The 14,916-nt window shown below is 51.2% G+C and overlaps 1 protein-coding gene across 4 annotated transcripts in view; it reads left to right on the top strand.

Annotated features, from left to right (window-relative positions):
- GPBP1 (GC-rich promoter binding protein 1) overlaps window positions 1-11,010 on the top strand; it is a 58,674-nt gene extending 47,664 nt beyond the window's left edge. For all 4 annotated transcript variants that reach the window (XM_053657237.1, XM_037132701.2, XM_037132687.2 and 1 more), the window contains 5 exons: window positions 338-478; window positions 1,911-2,078; window positions 2,462-2,649; window positions 6,054-6,156; window positions 10,561-11,010. In XM_053657237.1, coding sequence (XP_053513212.1) covers window positions 338-478; window positions 1,911-2,078; window positions 2,462-2,649; window positions 6,054-6,156; window positions 10,561-10,719 — 759 coding nt within the window. In that variant the 3' untranslated portion in view covers window positions 10,720-11,010. The remainder of the gene's footprint in view (window positions 1-337; window positions 479-1,910; window positions 2,079-2,461; window positions 2,650-6,053; window positions 6,157-10,560) is intronic.
- Window positions 11,011-14,916: the final 3,906 nt, after the last annotated feature.

Raw genomic sequence — 14,916 nt, 5'->3', positions numbered from 1 at the left:
TGTGATATATTTGCTGTTTCCTTGGTGTTATGGTCTTAGCTTTTTGAAACTCCCACTAGTGTTTTCTTGACATTGCAAAAGAAATCTAAACTGTAGGCTTCTAAAATGGAAAAAATAGCAATGTAGTTAGATATTTTTATCTGAAAACCACACTTCCAATTTAATTTGTAGAAAAAGATGCCAGAGAATCCTGTGGGAGTGTGAAGGTCAATGCAGAAATGATTGTTTCTGTGAGCCCCACGTGATCACCTTTATACCATTTGCTGTGTTTTTCTCTCTTCTAGGTCATTTGTGTTCTTTATTACACTAACGTGTGTGTGTATGTGTTTTTCTTTAGCCTACACAGTGGAAAAGCCAAACTAAAGAGAATAAAGTGGGCGCTGGTTTCTCTCATGAATCTACGTACAGCGTTGGCAACTTCAATGCTTTTAAATCAGCTGCCAAGAACTTTACCCCATCAGCAACGTCGGTGAAAGAGGTATGGCCTTGAACACCATTTCTGAGCACTGCAACGTTTTGTACTCAGGCTCGACTCGTTAACAGCAAAAGGCATAGTTTCATTAAATGGATGATTAAAATGAGATGATGTAGTTTTTTCTCAAAACTTTATTCAGATACTTTCCCTGTATTTGCTAACACTTTTGAACATTAGTTAACCAGGAATAAGTTTTTTAAAGTTTTAATGAAACTTTCCAAATATTCCAAAATGTACAGAAAAGAATACCATATCAGGGAAATCACCGTTTTGATAGTTGGAATAGAGTGATGCTAGGCATATGATTGAACCTTGACTCCAATTGAGGATTTGTGTAATTTCATCTTCTTGTGGGGCTGTTAAACAATTCAGAAAACAGAGGGGAGGAGGGGGAGGAAAGAGGCATATTATTGAGCTGACTTCAGACTCCTGGTAAGTGGGGTACTTCTGGGGCATTTGTCCAGGCCTCTGAACTGTCCATAGCAGGGAGTCCCCTGCCCTGTTCATGGTCAGAAGACACTCGTGACTCTGATCACACTGCAAGTGCCCTGGGCACCACGTGGGAGCACCAGAGCCCCCCATGCACTGGTTCTCAGTCACAGGGTTCCAGAGCCTTGGTGGAAGGACTAGCCATCTCAGCTGGCTGTGGCATGGCACCGTTCTTGTCTCGCAGGTGGTGCCAGTGGTCCAGCATCACGGCTCTTTGCCGTGGTTAAAGCCTCTGGTGCGGCGCGCTCATGTTCTGTTCTGTGTTGTGTCCCACTGTCCAGACGGAACACTGAGCACAGCACGCATCCGAATGTGGTCCTCGTTCTCTTCCTTGTTGCCCTTCCACAGTGTCTTACTGGTGAAAGCCTCCCTGCGTGTACGTGAGCGCAGCCAGGTCTCGTTGGCACTGCCGGTAGAGCTCCGGGCCATCAGGCCCTGTGCAGCACAGTTTACAACCCTGCCTTTCTGTGTGTGATTGAGGCACTTACACAGTTTTAGGGTTTGTTTTATAAAAATAGGATTTACCCTGGCTGGTGTGGCACGGTGGACTGAGCGCCAGCCTGTGAACCCAGGGGTCGCTGGTTTGATTCCCAGTCAGGGCACAGGCCTGGGTTGGGGGCTGGGTCCCCAGTAGGGGGAGCTCGAGAGGCAACCACACGTTGATGTTTCTCTCTCTTTCTCCTTCTATACCCCTGTGTCTAAAAAAGAGTAGTACAAAAAGTAGTAAACTCCTAATTTAGAGTGGTCTTGTCAGACCGCAGCTGTTTCTGGGATGAGAAAATGCTTTTGTGTACTCAGGCAGTGGTGTGGGTAGAAGGCACGGGGATGGCGGAAATCGGCCTCGCGCTGTGAGTGCCGGTGAGAAGAGGGGCGTGGTGGCTGTGAACTTCCCACCGACACTGGCCCTCTGTCCGCGTGCTGATCGGTGGTTCTGACCCCTTCCTAGTGTCGCCGCTCCAACTCCTCTTCACCCGTCGATACACTTAGTCAGCAGCCTCGTCTCACCAAGCTGACGCGGACGCGCACGGACAAGAAGAGTGAGTTCCTGAAGGCCCTGAAGAGGGACCGCGTGGAAGAGGAGCACGAGGACGAGAGCCGCGCTGGCTCCGAGAAGGTGACTGGCTCGCTTGCAGGGGCTCGGGGCTGTGAATGGGTATACACTTCGGTGACTTTCTGTTTACGGACGGTTTTTCCCGTTCTGTGTTTCCTGTGCAAAGGGAAAACTGAAGAAGTTCCTCTCCATACGTGTTTTTCTGTCTTCCCGCGTGTCCTGCCTTCATCTGTGGGTGGTGGCCTTTGTTGAATAGATGTGTGTCTCGGAGTTAGAGAGCAAATGTTGCGTACCCACCGCAGCCTCGTTCTGTCCTGTGAGAATGTCAGATGTAAGGGTTGTAAGTGTCGCCTTTCTGTGTTATCAACAGAAGGTGACCAGGTTCTGTTCAAGTTTTTAACTGTGGTATCCTCGAACTCGTTCTTCTTTAACTCCCTAAAAACCAGGACGACGACCCGTTTAACCTGCATAACAGCAACAGTGCTCACCCAGAGAGGGACATAAACCGGAACTTCGATGACAACGAAATCCCGCAGGAGAACGGCAACGCCGTGGTGGTCTCCCAGCAGGTCGTTCGCTCCTCCACCTTTCCTCAGACCGACGTGCTTTCCAGTTCACTTGAGGCGGAGCACAGGTTAGCGCTCACTTTTACTTTCTCCTGCATTTTTAATGTCCCAGATTGGGACCCCGTGGGACTGTGGTGGTGTATTTTCGAACAGCTTTACGGAGCTGCAGCTCATATGCCGTGAATCCCGTGCATCTCGCACATGCAGGTCCACGATTGTATCCACTCAGAGTCGTGCTGCTTCATCGCAGGGGACATGCCACCGCTTTTCTCGCTCCCAGGAGAAGCCCCGCGCCCATTTTCAGTTGTTCCTTGTTCTTTCCCTCTGTTGGAGGTGGGCCCAGGCTGCTTCCTGTAGCTGCAGACCTGCCCTGTCCGGGTGTCCTGCAGAAGGGGATGCGTGCAGTGCTTCCCCCGTTAGGTCCGGCTGCTTTCACTCAGCCGGACGTTTTCCGTGGCCTTGACACTGCAGCATAGGCACTGCTTTCCTTGTCCCTTCTTGTCGCCTGGCACGCACTGCGTGGGCCAATGTCCATCCACTGCATGGTCGGGAGTGTGCACGCTCTGAGTACTCTGGAGGATGCTGCTGTGAATGTGCGTGTGCGCGTTTTTGTTTGTTCTGGGTGCACACCTACGAGTGGAGTTGCTGGGACAGGTGCTCACATTTTGAGAAACTGCCGAACTTTCCACTCGTGTGAGTGCACACTTGCCATTCTCAGCAGCAATATGTGAAGGTGCCGGGTCTTGGGTTTTTGCCCGAGTACTTGGTGCCCTCTGTCCTTTGCTCACAGCCGTCCTGGTGGAGGCGAAGTGGTGCCTTTCGTGGTTTTTGATGTGCATTTGCGTAGTGACTGACAGTGTGGAGCACCTTTTCACGCACACTCAGCAGCATTTTGTGTGTCTGGAGAAGTATCTGTTGAAATTCTTGGTTCATTTTTAAATTGCATTAGTCTATCTTACTGGGCTTTATATATTTTGGGTATCAGTTTCTTATATGTGTATTTTGAAGATTTTTTCCTATTCTGTGAGTTGTCTATTCAGTTTTTAAATGGTGCCTTTTGACATATAAAAACAATTTTCAAAAAGTCATGTGATCCTGTTTTTTTTTAATATTTTATTTATTTACTTATTTTTTAGAGAGGGGAAGGGAAGGAGAAAGAGTGGGAGAGAAACATCAGTGTGTGGTTGCTTCTTACATGGCCCCCACTGGGGACCTGGCCCGCAATCCAGGCACGTGCCCTGACTGGGAATTGAACCGGCGACCCTTTGCTTCACAGGCCCGCGCTCAGTCCATTGAGCTACACCAGCCAGGGCCCATTTTCTTCATCGCTTGTGCTTGTGCTTGTTTTTTGTCTGTTGTGAGATGCGGGTCCTGATTCATCCTTTTCCACGTGGCTGTCCATCCAGTTGTCCCAAGTTGTGATTTTTTTATTGTGAACCTTCAAGTGCACTTTCTGCTTCTGTCACTGTCATTTTACACATCTTTTATATAGTGAACTTGTGAGTGATTTAGTCTCAGAGTTGACATGTGTTCGAGTCCAGAGCAGACTTTTGTGTTTTTTCCCACGATGTCAGATGTGAGCAGGTGTTTCTGCAGAAGTGATCTGTTTACCTTCCTTGTGGTCTTGAAATAAGCCACACGGTTCAGTGTGATGACAGGAAGGACTTGAGGGCTTTTGTTGTCTACTTACATGACTCTCTGATGCTCTGTATAAAACTGGATCGTTTATCCACAAAATTCTTAACACTCTCCGGGACCAGGTTCAGCACGGGGTGGGACTCGTTAACAGTCCAGTTGATTAATTGACTTGACTCTTTGTTGTATTTAATGTCAGTTCTCCTCTTTGTTGAATTCTAGAATAGTAGGGCACTGGGCTATTACCTACTACAGAATAGTGTTTTAAAATCCTATTTTTGATTTTAACTTTTTATTAAGAATCCCAGCTCCACGAGGACAGAAACTTTTCCGCCCTTTGTCCAGTTCTGTCTAGCACCAGCATTTCCTGTGTGTGTACGTGTGGTGAACGAGGGAGGGATGGAGCAGCCCCAGTACTTGCCTGCCCTGTGAAAGCACCTGAAAGAGTGAGGCCCAGCGCAGGCGAGGCTGCCGGGCAGTCGTGCTGCGGGGGGGGTCCTTTGTGAAATTGGGAAGGGGAGACTCACAAGAATATTTGTTTTGAAAGCTGCTCTAGAAATGGGTAACAGCAGCAGTCTCTGGGAGTAAGGGACCTGGGGGAAAAATGGATAGGTAGGAATACCTGACTTTTGTTAATACTTGAAACAACTTGTTTCACTCCATCTGCATTGTTAGATTCAGTTTATCACAGTGAAACAGGTACAGGTAGTCACAAAAGAAGTGACATCGTCCTGCCACTCTGGACTGGGGGCCATGGGCCTGGAACTGCCCTTCCCCTGGGAGGGAAGGCAGTTGTGTTGGAAAAGGGAGGAGAGGAGGAGTAATGGGCAGGGACTGACATTCTGGTGCAGAGGCAGCAGCATTTGGTGAGCAAAAACCAGAATTCTGTTTCCTCTCCAGCATCGGGTATGCAGATCATTTTACTTATGTGATGGCCATGCCTTATCTGTGAAGTGTGGGAATGGTGTTGTTTTACTTGAGAGTCTCTGAGCACCAGTATTCTATGGAGTTGCTTTAAAAATGTAGAAAAGTCTGCAAAGTATAGCTAATGTGTGGCAGGCTCAAGTTGAAAGGTAAATATGTGTAAATAGTAACAGACAAGACATGTCTTTAAAGTATAGTCAGATCAGTACGGAATATGTGGCCGCTGTGACCAGGCGCTCGGGTTTACCCAGCTTGGGGGAAGCAGTTGGGTCACTGCTGGTCTTTTGTGCCTTAGCTGGAGGCACCCTAAGTAAAAATTGGATGGAAAAGAGAATAATGGGGCTGGTCATTTTACTTAGATCTCAGCTGGTCTAAGTAAACACAATGACTGAAACAGTCATCTTTCTGTGGTGTAGAACATAGTTGGCCATTCACATTAAATTACGTGTTAAGGATGAGGACTGGCATGCACAAGAAGAAGTAGCAGTACGCCAGTGAATTGTAAAATGCAGAATGGGGTAACACAGCCCACCCTCTTCAAAGGAGGAAACGTAACAGTGGACTGCAGTGGGATGGATGCCTTGTGTGGTATTAAAGCAGACGAGGAAGAGGAACGGCGTTTACTTTCGTTACACGGATTTAGCAAATCCGAGTTTCTAGCCCGGAGAAGTTCTGACACCAAAAATAAAGCCGTTGAACGGCTCATTCTAGTCTTCCCTAAGACATTTCAGTGGGCTTAATCCCACCTGGTCATGTGTTTCCAGAAAGACATCCAAAGTGTAAACTGAGACCCTTCTCCATGTATCTTGGGGACTTTGTGTACTGCGGGTTGTAGTTGCTCGCACATGACATATATGGGGTCATCTTCTTGGGGTGCAGCTCTAAATGTGTTGGCTCCCTCTGTCTCCCCCAGGCTGTTGAAGGAGATGGGCTGGCAAGAAGACAGCGAGAACGACGAGACCTGCGCCCCCTTAACTGAGGATGAGATGCGGGAGTTCCGGGTCATCAGTGAGCAGGTGAGAAGACCCGAGTCCGGCACGGTCTCCGCGGAGCAGTGGGTTCTTAACAGAGCGTCTTTGAGAAGGGTGGGGGTTAAGTCACACAGTTTCATTTAGGAACTTGTTGGACATCAATCACGTTATGGGTCAGAATTGCCTTTATGTCTCCATAGTTTTCTCTTAGAAAGAGTATTAGGAAGTGTTTGCTGCTGTCAGAAAGTTGATACGATTTTCCAAATTCATTACCGTTTTTTAAATGTGGTCTCACAGAAGTGATTTTCCTAGATGGACTTGTTAAACTTTTACACTTGGAAGTGTTTTTAATGAAATCTTGAGGAAATCATTTACAGTTACTTGATAATAAAATGAAGTTATCACATCAACTTAAAAAATGTAAGGATGAATTTAGTGTTTTTTCCATAGTATTTAAAACTTTGTGGCACAATACACACAACATGAGATTTTCCACTTGGCCACTTGTAAACGTACAGGTTGGTGGCGTTGAGCGCAGCCACACGGTTGTGCAGCCGTTGTCCCTGCCCTGCTGCCGAGGTACTGGCTCTTCGAACAGCGGGAACCCTCCCCAGTGACCCACAGCACCCCCCCCATCCCCGCCAGCCCGGGACCCCCTGTCTGCGCTCTGTCTCTCTGCTGCCCCAGGGACCTCACTGTGGTGAAGTCATGCAGTGTTTGTCCCTGTGGGAGTGGCTCGTCACTGGCTGGTGTCACTTAGGGTCGTCACCCACGGAGGAGGTGTCAGGATTCCAGGTCTTTAGGAGGTGACCCAGAGGCGCGATTGCTGGGCCCTGCACACTCGTGTGTGTGCGCCTGTGAGGAGCTGCCCCCACTGAGTTTCTCCAGGGGCTGCGCCTTCTCCATCGCCTCAGTGTGCTCAGGGCCTCTGTGCACAGGTGGATGTGCCTGGTGGATGAGAGGTGGTATCTTGTTTTTCTTTTTTTTTTAAATATATTTTATTGATTGTGCTATTACAGTTAGCCTTTTTTCTCTGCTTTATTCCCTCCACCCTGTACTCCTCTCCCACCATCCTCTCCCGTGCCCCTGCCCCCCCCCCCCAATTCTCGTCCTTATATGTACGTCCATGGGTCGTACATATAAGCTCTGTGGCTTCTCCATTTCCCATACTGTTCTTAACAACCCTCCCCCTGTCTACTTTCTATTTACCATTTATGCTACTTACTCTCTGTACCTCAATCCACTGAGCTACACCAGCCAGGGCAACCATGTTGGTTTTTTACGGAACGGTTGTGTGGCCGATGGTGGATAATGGTTTTATGGATAATGGTCTCATGTTTGGTCACATTTATTGTGTAATTTCCATACAGAAATCAGTACTCACTTTCAGCATATGGTCAGATGAGTGCTGACAAACGTGAATGTAGTCATGAGCCTCACAGCAACCAGCCAGTGGTGGGTGTGTGTAGAGGGGGTGGGGTGGGGGTGGTGGGAGGGGTGGGGGTGCAATGGTCCCGTCAGACTCTGATGGAGCCGAATTTCCTGATGAAACTGAGGGATGCGGTGCAGGAGGGTTTTCTCTGAGTGGAGCAGGACCTGTGGGGCTCGGCAGGAGGTCCCCGTCCCCCCGAGGCTCCTCTGGGCCGAGTGTGCAGCTGACACCCCCTCCTCTGCCCCCTTCTGGCCTGTGTCAGCCCCGAGGAACTGTCCCCTTAGCGCTGCAGGCTCGGGGGCCCAGCGGCCTCCCAGACCTGCCTGAGTGTCTTACGGGCATGTTGCTGCACATCCTCTGTTGGGGACCTGGGCCCTCTGCAAGGACACGGGGCCATGGGAGTGACCCAGACAGGGAATAACCTCGGGAAGGTTGCCTGCAGCACTCAGCAGGGGAACGTGCTGCGCAGAGTCGTGCCCTGGAGTGACAGTCGAGACCCCGGAGCCTGGGCGAACAGTGGCCACGCCCCCGGGGGTGGAGCCTGGGCGAGCAGTGGCCACGCCCCCCGGGGGTGATGCTCTGCCACGTTCGCACAGTGAAGAAATTGCCTCACCACTCGTGCATGGCTGTGTGTGGTCATGTGGCCATTGTCCCAGTCTCTCAGTGTCCCCTTGCATTCCGTTCTCCTCCACCCTGCTCCAGCCCCGCGCACACCCTGGTTTGTTCCCTGGGCCTTCAGTTCTGCCTTTCCACGCAGTTGGAATAGTTGGACCCTGCACTCTGGGCGTCAGATCTGGCTCTTTCTACGCTTTTGAAAATCACTTATGTTTGCTGAGTAGTTGCCCATCGAATGCGTTTACCAGTGTATCTGTTTGAAGGTTTTGCTTTGAATGTGAATTGAAGGCACGAGAGAAGTTCCCAGGCACCATTCCTGTGAGAGATGGTTGCAAGGAGAGCATCCTGTTGTCTGCACAGGATGGCGGGCTTTACAGTCCCGGGGTGGCCAGGACAGCAGCTAGAACCCCAGTGGTGATGAGATAGGGAGCTGACAGACACACTTTGTGCCTGGGAAGCAGTGACGTGCACGTCTGTCTGTTTCTCTGATCAGTGACAAGGACGTGGATATATTAATACAAGGATGACATTTGACAGTTAGATTTTTGAAAAATCATTAGGGCCTGACACTGTTTGTAAAAGGATTTGCAGGAGTGGGCAAAAGTAAAGTTACTGAATGACACAATGATAAGTAACACAAGAATAAACTCTGTCGCTCACACTCACGTGCGTAAACTACTTCTGTCCGCCCCTGTGCACCGTATCTGACAACCGGAGAGCCTGCGTCCAGGTCGGCACTCACTCCCTGAGCACTCACTCCGCCCCACGTGCTGCAGGATCACAGGGATGGTCTCCTTCCTGGGCTCACAGCGCAGTTGCAGGAGGCCCCCGAGAGCTGGTTAGGGTCGGGCAGTGCTCATCGTGTGTGCACGGTGAGGAGGAAGTACGGGTGGGTGTGGGGTGCCCATCAGAGGGGCTGTTGGAGGGGGAGAGTCGGATGATGAGCTGGGGATGCACTGCAGTGGTTGGGGGGCGAGTGGGGTCTGCATGTGGAGAAGCAACAGTGAAGAGTGACCCTGATGGAACCGAGGTCTGGGTCTTGAAGTTCCGGCCTGAGAACTGGTAATCACTGCCATCAACAGGGATGCGGAGGAGAACGCCATTAGGTTCAATGTTCTGGGGGTGGCACGGCGTTCAGAGAAATCGGAGCTGAAGATTCAGATTGGGTTTTTTACCAAAATTCTCCTCAGCTCATTTCAGGCTTTGGAAAGATTAGCTGGCGATGGGCTATACACCTCGTGAGCAAGACTGGAACTTCAGGGGTGGGAAAGATGTGCCTTTGAAAGAGGGGCGCACAGGCGTGTTTCCCAAGCGTCACACTGAGAACAGCGGAGGTGCTCACCTGGCTTTTGTTTCTCTCAGTGAGGTTGTGAGGTTGCTGCCCGAAGTGAGAGGAGGGAGCTTCAAGTTTAGGGTTTAGGTGGAAAAGGAAGTCTGCTGTGGAAAACGGGGGGTTAAATAGCGTGGAGGAAAGGGAGAATGAGAGGCAGTAGTAGTGTCCTCGACTTGCCGTTCTAGTTCTCAAGGGCTGCAGCGATCACAGCCCAGCGGTGATGTGCGGGCTCCTCTGCCCTCAGTCTTCCCCTGGTTTCAGTCCTTGTTGCGGTTTAACCCCCCCCCCCCCCCCGGGTGTCAGCTCTGTGCAGGGCCAAGGGCTCGCTTGCTGTAACGGCTGGGCTTGGTCTGGCAAAGATTGTATTTGGAGATTTGATGAAAATCACCAGAATGCCAAAGATTTTTATGAAAAAAATTTAAAAGGCTGGAGTTTGTAGCTTGCACATTACTAACAGTATTTTCTTAATGGTTTCTTTTTTTGGGTTAATCCCTGCTCTATATAGGTGATCTTTGGACCCGATTTTTATTACCACATTGATCTCAGTTTTAATTTTTCATTTTCAGAAATAGGAACTATTTTTTCCCCAGTATCTTCATCTCTGTGGTTAGGCAGAGAGCTCTGTTGGATGATGTTTCTGCCAACACTGCCTCCCGGGCGGTTTGTGTCCTGCGTGTGCTACAAAGTCTGAACTGCGCAGACGGTGAGGGTCAGGCCAGGCAGGTCAGACGGATAAAAAAAGGGAAGAGCTGGAGCCCTGCGCTTGCCGTCCCGTTTGGTAGCACGTGGGGCGGCTGTGACCGGGCTGCCCACAGGTGGGTGGGTGGGGCGCCGCCTCCCCCAGGGCAGCGGCTCCTGCCCTGAGAGGCTCTTTGTTCAGCCGCTTGGACCGCCCGTGTCACACTGGGTGTCAGGAGTGATGGCGTAGTCTGTGGACTTCCAGGGTCAGATACGCTTTCCTTATTTACCTTTATCCTACTCCTGGTTACATTTAATTGTAGTATTCTCACTTTGGTAGTAACTCTGGGAGATTAGTCTGTTTAATTTTGTATCTTTGACATTTTTTTAGCTACGGAAAAATGGTCTGAGGAAAAACGGGATTTTGAAAAACGGCCTGATCTGTGACTTCAAATTTGGACCCTGGAAAAACTGCGCTTTCCGGCCCCCGACGGAGAACGAGGACTCGGAGACGAGCAGCAGCGACACGTCGGACGACGACGACGTGTGAGCCTCCCGCCCGGGGCGTGGGCGGGTCGCAGGGCGGAGAACTGTACCTTACGTAGTGAGACACCCCAGTAGAAGACACTTTGGGGGGGACTTCGGTGCGAAGAAAACCACGACTGTCGTGTCGGGCTGTGTCGAACATGACTCTCTGTAAGTGGCTGTTGTAGGAGTGAGGACTCCGGCTGGGCCAGCGCTGGCCCTCCGTCACCGCAGCGTTTCTCTGACTAGCAATGTGACGATGTAACAGATGAGATTTTCTCATTTAATAATAAAAAATTGTGTAATGTTTTGCAAAGCTTCTGTCTTAAAATGTCCAGGTCTTAAGAAAAAAGGCAGCTTACACTGCTTTGCTTGCAGAGCCGTGTCTTTTCCATGCAGTGGAAAACCCTCGAATCCGCTCCGTGCGCTCCCACCCCCAAAAGGACACTGTAGCATGTGGCTAAAACTGGAGCGGAGTGTGCGGCAGGCACGGGCTGTCCTGACCCGGCTGCCACACGAGTCACCTCTTGCAGCATACATTCTGCTCTCCAGCCCTCCGTAGTTCGGTAGATGTGACAGGAAGACTGGCCACGCTGCCCCCATTGTTACGAGGTGACTTTCAAGAGCTGTGCGTGGGTGTGTTGTCAGACCGGGGTTTTCAGAGGTGATGCGAAGACTGACTTTGGTAAATTATTCCACGTGCAGGCAACTGGCCACACTGACTGGCTCTGTCCACAACACGGAAAATAAACTGGATTTTCAGAGTGCCGTCGTTCTCTGTAGTGTTTGGTCTCTAAACACTGCGCTTCATTCACGGAATGAAACAAAGTTACAATTGATGAGAGATGGTGGTCACTTTCCGAGGTTAGAAAAGAAAGGGTTGGAAAGTAGCTTTTTTATTATCAACAGCTGTAACATGCCTATTAATTGAATGAAGGTCAAACAACTGTTTTCATTGGCACATTAATTTTAAAATCATTCCTGTTTCACTGCTGACCGGAAGAGTAGTTTGTCTCCGTACATTTGTATTTTGGTTTTTTGGGTTTTGCTCACCCACATTTACTTCAGTGCCCTACTCCTGTGTTTAAGTGCATTCTAATTATGGAGAGCATAATATCAGAGCAGAAATGTTCCAGGTTTTATGTCCCATTAGCTCAGTTGAGCTAATCATCAGTTTAAAAAACAAAAAACTCTTCTGGCCCTGGCTGGTGTAGCTCAGTGGGTTGAGCGCAGGCTTTCAAACCAAAGCACTGCCGGTTTGAGTCCCAGTCAGGGCACATGCCTGGGTTGCAGGCCAGGTCCCCAGTAGGGGGTGTGCTAGGGGCAACCACACACTGATGTTTCACTCCCCCTCTTTCTCCCTCCCTTCCCCATCTCTCTAAAATAAATAAAATCTTTGAAAAAACTGTTCTCAGAAGGCCTCTGGTTTAACATCCTTTGTAGACTGTCCTGTTTTTATTGGAAGCCCTACTCATTTGTTTGCCCTGAGTGGTCACTTTGAAACCAGTTTCATCCCCCAGGACTTACCGGGTGAGCTCCGGGGGTGACAGTGCTGACTGCGCTCGCAGTTCCTACACAACACCCCGCGAGCCAGTCCTGCTTTTGAGTCCAGCGGCACCCACCGCCTTCGGCTCCAGTGCCCTGCCAGGGGCTGGCCCTGCCAGAGCGGTGCCCTCTGGCCACCAGGTGAGTGGGGCCCCTCAGGTGCAGACTGTGTGCCTAACACATTCAAAACCAACCCACCTGACCAGCTTTCAGAAAAGAGTTCATTATTGTTTACCTTGTTCCTGGTGCCTCCTACCTCATATCCAGATGCCTCTTTTTCTCCCTAATTCCCATTGCTCAGCAGCTAAGGAATTGCATTGTGCATTCATGCCTTGGGCTGTGAATGTGTTCAGTCCGTTAGCAGGCGTGGCGAACTCGGCCTTGGGCTGCTTTCCCCATGTGAAAGGAGACCACTGGGTTGGGCTCCTGAGGGGAGGGGTGGGGCGGGTGGGTGCCGGGGTGTTGGGGTGCGGCCGTTCACGCTCAGCGCTCAGTGTGGTTTTCCTTTGAGCCTTGTTGCTGGAGGGCAAGCCCCCGAGCCCTGATCTAGTTAAATGCGCGTCGACTGTGGAAATGCCAAACCCCGGGACAGGCCACCATGTCCAGACCGAGCACTTGGGGCTGCGTCCAATCCCATTTCTCTGCGGCAGTTTATTTCTTACAGAACACTTTGTCGAGGCGTAAGGTGACATCCACTACACGTTTCAAGCACGTAGTTTGGTAAATGCCGACGCGGGACCCGAGGCCGCGGTCGAGGTCGGGACTGTGTCTGTTGCCCCAGCAGGGTTTCGCTTCCTCGGGGTCCTTCCCCCTCACACCGGCCTCCGCCTGCCGCGTCGCTGCTGCTGCTGCTCGGTGGTGGGGGTGTGAGCAAAAAACCCCACGGTCATAGGCTTAAAAGAGCATTTCAAAACTTGTATTCACTTAATATTAAGGATTAGAATACTGTTTTCATAAATAGTTCCTATTAAAGTTGAAATAGCATAGAAATGTTAACAATAGTCAATAGATTTGACGATACCAGTTTCTATTAACGTTCAGTATGTTGAAGGGCCCGGTACCAAAACATACTCTGTCCCTTCCGATGGCGTGTACGTGCGCTGTTGTTAGACGTGAAATGTGGCACCTCGACAGTTCAGACCGGGGAATGTGTCGGAACCCGCCTGTTTTTGGGCTCTCCCCTGGTGTGGCTAAGCACAAGCTCGCAGTCGGGTTCTACTCGGTGCTCCCCGCCGCCTGCCCGCTGTGTCGTCCCTGGGGGCACGGGAGGGTTTTCGGAGGGAGGGCCCCTCCTGTGTGTCCTGGGTGCATCCTAGGCACATGCAGGTTTCTGCTCGGGTCCCAGCTGCTGTTGACACTGAGTTGCTTTAGCCGCACGGCACTTCTGGTGCCGCTCCAAACGCTGTCTGTGGCACGAAGTGTCTGGCGGGGCTCTCGGTGTGAACTCAGAGCTGGGCTCCTCTCTGCTTGTATTGAGTCGTGAACGGAGGTTTACCGGATCCTTGAAATGCAGATGAATGGGGAGTCGTGTTCTTGTGTGCCGGGCACAAGGATGGGTTCAGCGAGTCCCGACCTTTCAGAGACTTGTCCCCAGCAGCGACAGCTTCGCCTGCTGCTGGACGGGACCAGCCTCTGAGCTGGAGCGGGACTTGTTCTCAACTTGTTCTCGCTGCCACTCTTTCTTCTCCGGACCGAGGTGGTGGCCTGGGAGTTGGGGTGAGGGGGAGATGGCTTCCTTCAGCTGCTCACCCTGCAGGGGGCGCCAGGCTGTGACGACGTAGACACCGGTGTTGTGCTGGGCGCTGTGTGTGGCATGGTGATGGTCGGAGCGTGCCCTGCTGGCAGGGCCGGGCGTGGGCGCTCCAGCGGTGGCCGCTGCTGTCAGACCCCTTGGGTGTGGTGCTCCCCGGCAGTGGCTGAGCCCGGCTGGGTTTCTGGGTAACAGGTCTTCGGAGCAGGTGCGTTGTAAGAGGTTGATTTGGTGAGCTGGAAAAGTAGTGGCATTTTTTTGGCCGGGAAATAGTGTTTTCCCCTAAACCTGGATATATGTCCTGGCAGTTTAGCAGGTTCCATTTTGGGGGAATCGTTACAGAGTGAGTCCTGCCCAGGAGAGGAGGTAAACCTGGGCCCCGAGAGACAGGAGGGCTGGGACCACCGCGTCCTTGCGGAGGTGCCAGGCTCCCTTCACATCTCTCTCTGTGGGGCGTCAGCACACTCTCCGTGGTGGGTGGGGAGTTAACACCCCAGGCTGTGCCGGCTTGGCGGCAGCTGCCCGGCTCTGCCATCTGCGTGAAAGCACTGTGGACCCCTTGGACGTGAAAAGCCTTGGCCATGTCCAGGGAGACCGGTCGCTGGCCAGGTGTGACCAGCAGAGGGCGCACGTGAGCTACAGAGGTGCAAACCGTTCTGGCACGCCGGGGTTGGGGGGCTGACAGGATGGCCTCACCGATCTTCCCTGAACCAGTAACCCTCTCCTCTCTGTTCGCAGTAGCACACACTGAAAGCTGGGTGATTTTTGGGCAGTTGTGTTCTAGTGCCGGGGAGTGAGGACACCCACAGAGGTGGGGGCATGGCCCTGCTTAAAGAAGTAGGATCAATTTACCAAGTATCTGAATCTCCTAAGTCCAGGGGTTTGGTTTGACAGCTCGGCACAGTCTCGTTCCCTGAAAATCTGTTT

The sequence above is a fragment of the Artibeus jamaicensis genome, unplaced genomic scaffold, assembly GCF_021234435.1.
Source record: "Artibeus jamaicensis isolate MK-2021 breed Jamaican fruit bat unplaced genomic scaffold, CSHL_Jam_final scaffold_369, whole genome shotgun sequence".
Classification (NCBI taxonomy): domain Eukaryota; kingdom Metazoa; phylum Chordata; class Mammalia; order Chiroptera; family Phyllostomidae; genus Artibeus; species Artibeus jamaicensis.
The sequence above is the reverse complement of the archived record's forward strand: the minus strand, read 5'-3'. Positions and strand labels throughout refer to the sequence as shown.